Source organism: Falco cherrug, chromosome 4 (genome assembly GCF_023634085.1).
Source record: "Falco cherrug isolate bFalChe1 chromosome 4, bFalChe1.pri, whole genome shotgun sequence".
Lineage (NCBI taxonomy): Eukaryota > Metazoa > Chordata > Aves > Falconiformes > Falconidae > Falco > Falco cherrug.
In genome coordinates, this window is record NC_073700.1 from 35,984,247 (window position 1) to 35,995,276 (window position 11,030).

Consider the following 11,030-nt stretch of genomic DNA (forward strand, 5'->3'; position numbering starts at 1 on the left):
GAAAAACGCCCTCATTGTCATGCTGGGTTTGCCAGGGGAATTAATTTCACTTCTCTGAAAAATCACAGAATAGCAGAAGTATGTACATGGTTCCCTGCCCTGAGCAGTCTCTGCCTCTAAATGTGCCTCTGGCTCCTCTTCTAGGTAAAATTGGCCAAGAAGCACAACCTTGGTTTTCTAAAGAAGCTATAGATGGGAAGGGAAATGGAATCTTTTAAGTGAAGGCAGCATTTATACATCATAAACAGTACAAAAGGCTAAAACTTTTTCCTTGCAATTATTTTGCGGTTTACCTTTAAAAGAATTTGTTTTCATTCCTGTCAGTCCTGGAACCACTTGAAAAATAATAAAGGACTTGCACTAAATCCTTAATAAATTCTCATTTAATATAAAAAATTATCAACACTTCTGGCTTCAAAAATACCACCATTATTGTCTGTATGTCCAAATACAAAAGAATTTCAATCTAATGAAATACGCATTCCTTTCAGCTACATCTTCCACGTGTACCTGAGAGACTACTGAGGGTTCTGCTGAACGACCAAGGCAACCTATTATGGAAGGCACAGGGAAAAAAACCTTTCAAAACAGGTATCAAACTTTTCTGAGAGAAAATAAAACCCTTTAGAAGAGTAATTATTGTAGAAATTAAGTAGAGTGAGCCTAAACTACAGAGATAATATCAGTAGAAACACTGACTTACAGAATTCAGCTTCTCAAATACATTAGGCAGTGCTACTATTTTTAAAAGATATACTTTTAAACTTCTTAGATAACTATCAAGGTAGGAAATGCTCCCTCAGATACAGTTTATTTGTACTGAGGGCTACAGAATGCTAAACTCTAGTCATGCCTTTATGCCCACACCCAAATTCAACATGTAAACTCATTACAGAAACTTTACAGCCCAAAACTGTAGGTGTGAAGGGGGGTGGCTTGCATAATGACAAGGTGAAGTCACAGAAAGTTGCTCAAAACCCACGTTAAAATTTCCCTAATTCATAGGAGGCCTAGAGACAGTATTGGGAATGGAATATGCTAGCTGGGAAGCAGTTCTCATCAGTGCTCAAAAATATGACTGTTTAAGAGCTCTAGAACAGTAATCGTAACGTGCCAAGATCCAACACTCATGTGAAAGCAAGAAAAATTAAGAAATCAACTGCAGTGGTATTTAATTTCAAAGGAAGGTGAATTACATATAATTACGATGCTTTTTAAAAGTGCAAAAATCCTTGAAGACAGCGTGGAAACTATTCAAAGACACTATCCCAGAGGCTCAGACCATATGCACAGCATTTACTAAGAACTTCAGAAAGACCAAAAAGTATCCAGACCGACTAAACAACATAAACAGCAGCCATAAGGATGCTAGTAAGAGCAGAACAGCACTCTTCAAGCTAAAGCATCCAAATAAAGAAAACAGGAAAGATTTTACACACTGGAAGGTTAGATACCAAAGTCCAAGAAATCAAGGTAAAAAATGTGATAACAACTCAAAATAGCATACATCTGAAAACTAATAAAGCCCTTTTTAGAGGAATTAGGAAGAGGTAGCGTGCCGGACACCAAGGCTAACAGATGTTGCAGACATGCAAGATGCACCTGAAGATGAAGGCAGAGCAGAAAAACAATGTAAATGTTTGTATCCACGTTGATTGTGAAGGAACTTGTGAAGATGTAATGCCAGAATTCTTCCTTATAGACAGTGCATCAGATCTCTCTCAATCAAATTACCAATAGATGATTTCACAAACAGACATGAAGAATAACAAGCTGCTCAGCTTAGGTGGCATCCACAGAACTCAAAAAACCAGCTAAACCACAGGGAGTTACCGCTTGCTTAAAACTGCCCTTGCACCAGAGGAGCAAGAAGATGGCCAGTATCACAACTACATTGTAAAGGGTTTCCTGAGCAATCTGGTAACTACTGACTGCAAAACTAGCATCGGGACAGGCAAGTTAATGGAAACTGTAACAAAGACAGTAACTACTGCACTCACTGAGTCTTCAGAACAGGTAATCCCAACTTTTACATTGGAGCAGGGAAATCTACTTAATACCATCTCCAAGAAGCATCTGACAGTTATTCACCAAAGACTTTTAAGGAAGCCAAGCTGTCTTGAAATATGAAAGTCAGTCCTCCCATGCATAAAAAACTGGTAAGAAGAAAAGAAAACGGACATGATACACAGATCCCACCTGAACCTGTACTAGGACCTATACTGTTCAACAAATTCAAACCAATCTGTCCCAGTAACTGAACAGTGAGGAAATGAAATTTGCTAAAACTAAGCCATTTGGCAGTATAAGAATAAGGCTTGGCTGTGAAGAACTGGGGAGAGACTTCTTCATGAATGACTGTTCAAGAAAGCAGGTAACTTCAATGCAGAAAGTGCAGGATAGTGCACATGGGAAACACACCACCCGCTTCATATAAACCACGATAGCTCTAACAAGTGATATGAAGAAGAGCCACCTCAACATTCAGTAATGGCAAAAAAGCAGATATAGGAAAGGAATAGAGAACTGAGCAAAATAAGAAATATGAGAAGCAACTGAATAGACTTAAAAGAGTTTCCAAAAGACTGGTGAGGGAGGCATGACAGAGGAACACAAAGTGACGTCTGGAACTGAGAACATGACTATGCAATGCTGGTTATCCGCCTCTTTCAGATAAAGATTTTGGAACCATCAGCTAAAATTAGCCAACAGGTTCAAAATGGAGAAACTTCTCAACCAGTTAAGCTGATGGTACCGTCACTTGCCTAGCTATTTGAAAAAAGTTCTCCACCGAAAACAGAAATTCTTTGCATAGTATGCTACTTGGGATAGAAAAATATAAAAAATATAAAAAAGTATACTTGGGACAGAAAAAACCCCAAACCAACCAAAAACCAAAACAAAACCAACCAAAACCCCCAAACCCAAACAATTCCCCCCCCCAACCAAACAACAATCAACCCACCCCCCCACCCCCCCAAAAAAAAATACAAAACCAATCAATAAAACCAACAACCAAACCCAAACACCCCACGACTTTTTGGGAGAAGTGGTGATGACAAAATTTACTGTTTCTTCACTAGAACACTGCTAAAAGTAGTAGGCATCTGAAGCACAATTTCACACAGGTAGAAAAGACAGGGAATTTATTAAAAAAAAAAACATTAAATCCAAAGCATACAAAGGTCTCTTGCCAATAAAGTAGGGTATTTACACACTATTTGCTACTATGCTCCACTGATTAAACGGATAATTTAGATCCCTAAATTTGAGGGGGCTGTTTTGTCACATATCAAGTCTCAATTAGAGCACGTTACAGGTATAACCTCCACATTATGTGAAAGCAGACTAAACAAATTACTGTTAGGAGATAGGATGTGGAGGAGTGATTTTACAGAAAGGGTAGTAAGAAAAAAAGGAAATTAAGCTCTCAATGGTGAATTTCAAATTTTAAAAGGAAACAGTCTGCCAAGCCATAGCAGTAGTAAATGTTTTGTGTAGCTACCTGTTCAACAGGAGTAAAACCTAAAGCCCAAGGAAAACAACAGAACTGATTTTCAACTTAAACTGCAAGAAACTTTGCCTCAGTTTTATCAGCCCTTGGTTGTTTTTTACCAGGTCATTTAGTTATTAAAAGGTTGTGTTCAACTTCAGCCTCTTAAGAGCTCAGTAAATTATTAACAAAGAAACACTGTACCTAAAGATGGCAGCTGGACTATGATAGCCTAAAAAGTCCTGAACAAGATTTAAAACAACCAGTTGCTAAGTCTTAATTAATATTTAAAGAATACCAAACAAGGACACTTCAGGAGAAAGAAACACACCTGGAAAACAGATACCCAAATCACATCTTTTTCTTCCATGTTTAAGGCACTTTTCTAAAAGTACTTAGGTAAAACTGCTGTTCAGAAATTTTTACACTGCCCTTGAACACTCCTTTTGTTACAATTTCACTATACAGTTGATATAACTAGATGGCTTGTCTGCCATCTGTCCCCTCAACAAATGCTAGGCATTCTGTTATAAACCAACCACACCATCTGTAATTAATAGGTTGCCAGAATAACTGTATATGTATACTTCACATGCTCAGTGTCGGTGAATTTTCTTTATTTGGCAACAAGCAAAGCCAAATATTTCCAGTGAAACTCAAGAAAATACCACAAAATTGTTGGGATCGAATAGCCTTGCCCACCTCATCAAACCAATACAATCTGTAATTTACAAACAAATACAAGGAAATAAAATACGTTCCACGTGTGGCAACAGGAAAAGATTTCTCAACGCTGGCACACCGCAGGACCTCCATCCTTGGACAACTTTACAAACAGGCAGGATACACACAGACAGTCAACGTACTCCTCTGTTGGTCCAGCCACAAGACAAGGACCAGCAGTAAGCAGGTGGCTGCCACCTTTGGCTTGGCAGTGGCCACCTCACCGTATTCACCTGGGGCAGGCAGGTCTAGAAGCTGGGAGCCAACTGACACCTGGGCCCTGCCCGGGGTTTGCAGCTCTGTCTCTGCGCGGGGTGGAGCACCAGGGAAGGACCTAGCTGCTGACCTCTGTCCCGAGAGAAGCTGGAGTACCCTGAAGAAACTGGGATCTTAGGTAGTTCCATTCGTTATGGTACAACTGCCTGTCTTATAAGTAACATAAACAACAAACTACTGTTAGGCCACCCTACAGGTACAACAAACACATGATAACGTAGTGCTGGCACCAGCAGTTTCACAAGCTACGGAGATCAGGTTAGGCAGCACGAGCAAGCATTTTAAAAGAAATCTGGTGTTGGGCACCGCTGACACCTTCCCATGGGGAGGAGCCCCCCGCGCTGCGGCCGGGCCCCAACGCTCCCACGGGCCTGGGCCTCTGCCCGCCGCCGACCGCGGAGAATCAACGTGGGGCGGCCGCGGCGCCGCGCTCAGGGGGCCCCGCACCGGCAGCAGCACGCCCAGCGCCCCGCTCCCCGAGCAGCGCGCTCCCCCCAGGGCCTCGCCGCTGCCCCTCCGCGTCCCCCCCTCCGGCTGTAGCGCTCCTCCCGCGGCCGCCGGGGGCACCCCGGGCCTGCCCTCCGCACGCCCCCCCGCCCGGCTGCGCGGCGGGGAAGAGAGCCCGCCGGAACCCGCAGCCCTATGCCGAGGTTCCGCCCGGCGCTCCCGCCTCGGCGCAGGCCCCGCGGCGCGTACCTTGGCGGAAGGCGGCCAGAGTCCTGCCCCGGGCTCTGCCGAACGCGTCCCCCTCCGCCGCCATGGCTCCCGCCCGCCGCGCGGCCGCCGCCGACAACCGCCGCCTGGCCACAGGCCGCCGAGGGGGCGGCACCGCCTCCGCCGGGGGCGGCGCCTGGGCGCGGGCGGGAGAGGCCCCGCCGGCGGGGGTCAGCCTGGGCAGAGCGGCCGGCGGGGCCCGGCGGCGGCGGCGGCGGCTGCCCTGGGGGAGAGGCGGCGGCCGGCCCGGCCCGGCGCGGGGGCGCTGCGGTGGCTCCCCGGCACGGCCATGTTCGGGGGGCGGCGGCGCGGAGACATGGCGGCCGCGGGCGGCAGAGCAGCCTGCCCCAGACGTGCGCTGGCTTTTATGTGAATTTAAGTAAAAATTAAGGAAATTATTATTTGTCATACTTACTAATTTTCAGCTTTTTCCTAACCTGCCAACTGAAGTAAACCGATGTCACCTAAAAGCATTAGCTGCCGTCCTGTGCGCCTTGAAAGGATGTTCACTGGTCAGGTTTCCTCCTGGCGTTAATTGCAGTCACAAAAGCACATGTTTCCAGCAACTGCTCCTCGGGGAAAAAAACCCAAAAGTAACGTGAAAAAAGCAAAGGCACCACGTGCCCCTGCCCCCAGGGCCTGCTGTGACCCCAGCCTGGGCACCCCTGGCCCTGCCTTGCCCATGGGCAGCATGGCGGGCAGCCACTGCAGCCCACGCGCCGCCCGTGTTTCTCAGCACCATGTTATGCAGTGGGCGAGTGACAGGAATACACAGGTAGTCCTTGCAAGGTGATGTTTTTTTAATCTTTGCTGCACCAGAGTCCCGCTTCGACACAGTGAGAAGGATACCACAGGCGCAGTGTCCCGGGCACACAGGCGGGAGCCCATGGGCCAGCGCGGTGTGGCAGCCAGCGCGGTGTGGCAGCCGGCGCGGTGAGTGCCTCGTTAAACTTGTGAAATCTGTAGCGGAGCATGAGAGAAGGTTAACATCACCAACTAAAACACATTCATTCCTATGGCTGGATGATTTTTCCATCTGTAAAATGGGGGTGTTATTACCCACAAATGAAAACGGTTTATTTCCTGCTTGTAAACCGCTTGATGATCATTAGATGGAAAGCACTGGAGTAAGTCTTTTTTATTAAGTAGTTTTTGTCAATTCCCCTCTTTATGGGGCAGCATTTGTTACATTAAGCAAGTAAATACTGAAGTGCAGTATTCATTCTCAGGTGCAGCCTATCCAAATATCCTAACACCATCAGAGGAACAGGTGAACATGGTCTAATGCTGGAACCACTCATGCTAATATAAGAGCAGTTAGCTGAATGATCCAAAGAGATTTTTGACCTTTTCTCTTTCTTTTCCATTTTCTTCTCATCTTCTTAAGAGGGCTGAGCAGTCATACACTAGAACATATGAATGCTGTGTGAGTTCAGCTAAACTCAGGATGAATTTTGCAAGTGAAATACCATCAAGATCAGGCCAAAAAGCATAGAGATAACATTACTGTTTTGGCAAGACAGCACACTGCGGTTATGTCGCACAGGGACATGAGCTTGTGATCAGCTCACCAAATTACCTTTGTCTGGATGTGTTGCTAAAGGCAACCATTTTTCTTAAGTCAAGTTATGCGCGTCTGAAGGACTGACAGAGACGTGGATTCTAAGATCTGGATTTATCTAGATGTCTAACTTCACAGCTCATTTTTCTAGGCATATGTAGGGGGCTCTCTTCTACAAAATTCTGTTGACAGTACTGTGTTTGATATCTTTGCAGGATGGGTCACGGAGGAGCCTGGAGATGCTCAGCTCTTTCTAGGCGATGAATATGGTGAGTACGCAGCGTGCCTATGTTGCCTCCCCTTCAAATGGGATCCTCTGATATTACATCAGCTTGGGTATTATCTACTGTAATGAGGATGCCACAGGAAATTTCTATTTTGCAATTTAAAGACATTTACTTGTGATTTTGCAGATGGAGTGCACAAGAGTTTTCATCTGCAGAAATAAAGGAACATTTGCATATAAACGTGAGAACTGAGGATGGGGAGTGTTTGTGCAGGAGGGGGATTTCTGCTCTTTCCTGCTTCTTTTACTCTGCCAAATTTGAAGTATGCAGTTTTGAAGCCAAGATCATGGACCAAATGCTAAACTCATTTTACTATGACTAAATCATTTAAAGTTACTACTGATCTATGTTAGTTTAATTATAGATTTTCATGGACTTATTCCAGATGAGGCCTGGATAAAGCAGCAGAATTTTGTCATCGGACTTGATTTGTTATACAAAGTGTCATGAATATGACACTGAATAAATAATTTACAGTACCACGTGTCTTGTATTTATAGAGTATAAATTGAGAATAATTTAACTGATTTTAAAAAGTTGGTGAACATACAGAGGAAAATATACCATTCTAGAAGAGCATGCAGTATATTGAAAGTAAGATAGATAGAAAGTGAGAAATGGAGGCATCGAAAAAGAAAAGCTTATATAAGGTTTAGCTTAGTAACAACTGAGATTAGAACAGTGCAGATCTGAGGAGTCCAAATCTTCTAAGACTTATTCTAGTACGCATTAGATCATGCTGCCAATCCTTACAGTTCTTGACAACTTGGAAGTTCTGAAAAATCCAGTAGCATACACTCTACTTTATTTCTGACTGCAGTTTAAAGTATGATCGTATGCACTTTGAGAGACCTAGATAAAGTACTAATAAAACAAGTAAATAATTCTAAAATGTACTATCTCTGATGAGCAATTTGTATAAAGATTGATAAAACAGTCAAAGCAATGGTTGGAGGCGGCAATTTTTCTCTATTCTCAGCACACGACAAGAAGACAACAAATTACAAAAATGGAAGAATACAAAAGGTGAAAAGGACAGAAAAGGGTTGGTCTAGACCTTGGAATTAAAATTAAAAAGCACAGACAGATACACAGATTTGAAACTAAACCATCTTAATCTTATACATAGAATAGAATGACTATCTGCCATCTGGAATTCAGGGAATCCAATGAAGGTTGGAGGTGTAAACAACACACGCAGGATTATCAACATCTGTTTTCAGTGCATGCTGATATATATGAGTCCTTGAGGGATAAGTTAGAGGAAATAATGCAAATTAATAAAACCTGATGATATAAAAAGGATCACACCATTGTATTTGTTTAGAGACAGTATGAACTTATGTTGAAAATAAATAATGCATACAATGTATCAAGTCTGTTTTCTATTAATCTCTTCTTCCAGCTCCCAGAAATCCTACAAGACAGCATTCCCAGCAGATGTAACATTTTAGAAGGTTTGGTGTATGATACCCGTCCTATTCTTTTCCCCAGAACCACTAATGGATACAAATTATTAAATTTTGAAAACTTACAGTAGTACCTCATACTAACCCACTCTGTCTCTGTTGCCTATTCCATTGCTGAGAGTAAAAGGTTCCAGGATGACTATGCCAGTATAAATAAATTTAGCAATCTGAGCCTAAAACGTTACACAATATGATAAAACTTAAGGTCTGTTCCTTTGACATTCTGTATGAACACGAATTAATGACTGCATTAAAGAGTGCTTATCACTGTTTAAAAAAGGTCCTGTTAACATTTGGCCTTGATATCAAATGGCTTGCCATTTTCAAAGGACCCACAAAACAATTTATAAAAAATATTAAAAATATTTTGCACAAACCAACCTAAAAAGGTTGGTTGACCAGGACCAATATTTTGTTGCTAGGAAGGGAAAAATGATGACATTGATTATTTCCACAGTTAAGAATCCACAATGTAATTGATTTTTATCTGACTCATTTAGTGTGGGCAGGCTCCATTTGTTCAAGAAACCTGTAATATATTCCTTGAATCACTGTAACTATGAGAGATATAAAAGTTGATGTAATGAGTTAAACACACTATTTAACTCAATTTGTTTTGCACACTGAATTCCCATTTCTGACACAGATACAGGTTCTATCTAGATCTACTGGTCGTTTTTGTAAGATGTCTCTTTCATTTTGTGTGCTGCCAAATATTCAAGAGTTCTACTTTAATCAAAGTGCCTCTGATTTTGGATTTCCCTATCCTGAAATTTCATTTTCAAGTACACTGAGTACTCGCACCTTTCATTGAGTAGTTGAGACCTGGGCTGCCAGCAAATTCAAATGTCATGACCAGTAATGACTGCAGTGAATGAGAAAGCTAGACTAGAAGCAATTATTTGATCTGGTGCATATTTTTGATACATTACATGTCTACTCCTGAAGAGACAGGGACGTTTGGGTCATGAGTTTTTATTGAAACTGCTAGACAGAAAAAAATGCATAGCAGTCCAGCAGGGCTAGAGCTAGGTGAAAAAAACCAGGGCTTTAATTGAAGTACCAGCTGCCAATATTACAGAGAAAATTTGTGATTGACTGCCATCTCATCCTAAACTATCTAAGAACTTTCTGACTTAAATGTTCTCCAGAATTATTCCAGTCAGAACTGGACGGCATTTACCTACTATCTAAAGTTTATGATTCCTTCTGTTCATCAAGACCTATCCAGTTACAAATGGAAGGGAATTAGGCATATAAATGTGTCTGAAGAAAATATTTTTATATATATATATACATACACACTCACCCACCCACCCCTATGTGTGTGTGTTTAGGGTACTACAGGCTTCAGGTATATACTATTGGACTTGGTCTAAGAAGAAAACCTAGATTTAAGAGCTTTTAATTCACATCTAGATTGAAAATTTGGACTTGTTGGACTTTTATGATTTTTAAAGAAACAGATTTTCCATTAATGTACAAGCAAAAGCAGCAATCTGGCAGAAGAAGCAGTATTTAGTTTATGCATCTGTATGCATAACTCTCAGATTCCTTTCTCCTTCTTTGCTGATAAATGACATTTTATTAGAAAAAATAAAAACCCAGATGATCATTAACCACAGTTGCTATTTCTGCCAAAAATATCAAAGCAGCAGCAATCCTTCAAGTATTAAAATTCAATAAACAATCAGAGCACTTAGATGTTTTTGCAGCTAGGCATACAAGGACATTCTTGTTTTACTGTTACATTGGTTAACTCAAAATACATTGCAAACATACTGGGCAAATCCCTTTGTTTATTTGCTCAAAGCAAGGAAAGCTTTGAAGGAAGAAAAGTCTTTTTCAGACTGGAAAAACTAATTTTTCATTACAGGTGACATGCTAACAATTTGGTTTTTTTGAAAAAATGATACTTCCTTTTTCTTCCTTTCTTGTATAAAGAGAATTCATCCTCTTTCATATCAGGGGAAATTACTTTTTTTGTTGTCACCTGAAGTTTAGCAGGCAGGCTCTTTGCACACTTGTTTACATATATTTTCAAGACGCACATCACCATTCTGACAGGATATAACAAAAAAATATCAGTGATTACAAAAAAAAATGTGAAAGAGGAACCATTGTCATACCACTTTGCAAAGTTGTAGCTTCTGCTACAGGGCGAGGTTTGACACCAAAGAACTGCCCTCTGTGTAAGTGGAAACTGTATTATACATCAATCAGGCAAGTAAACCCTCTTGTTGATTGGCCTTCACAGGTCCCAAACTACCACTACTCTCCCCTCAAAATACAACCTTATCAATAGATTGCATCAGCAATTGAGAGATCTGTGCTGTCATAGAGAATGATTTGTGTCCCCTAAAACCTTCATAGAACTCTTCAATACATTAGTATTCACTCATGTTGTGTGCCAGGTTTTGCATGAGAAATATATCTTAAAATTGACTTTACCATCTGTGATGTCACTAATATAGAAGTCACTGAACTTCCTGAAACAGGATGATTGT

At 41.7% G+C, this 11,030-nt stretch overlaps 1 protein-coding gene across 4 annotated transcripts in view; it reads right to left on the reverse strand.

The window, feature by feature from the left end:
- Positions 1–5,759, reverse strand: part of CPPED1 (calcineurin like phosphoesterase domain containing 1) — a 49,806-nt gene extending 44,047 nt beyond the window's left edge. For 2 of the 4 annotated variants that reach the window (XM_055708652.1, XM_055708651.1), the window contains exon 1: positions 5,189–5,340. In XM_055708652.1, coding sequence (XP_055564627.1) covers positions 5,189–5,252 — 64 coding nt within the window. In that variant the 5' untranslated portion in view covers positions 5,253–5,340. Of the gene's footprint in view, positions 1–4,449; positions 4,906–5,188; positions 5,341–5,643 lie in introns of those variants that run through there. The other 2 variants (XM_027810080.2, XM_055708653.1) reach the window with 2 other exon arrangements.
- Between the last annotated feature and the right edge of the window lie 5,271 nt (positions 5,760–11,030).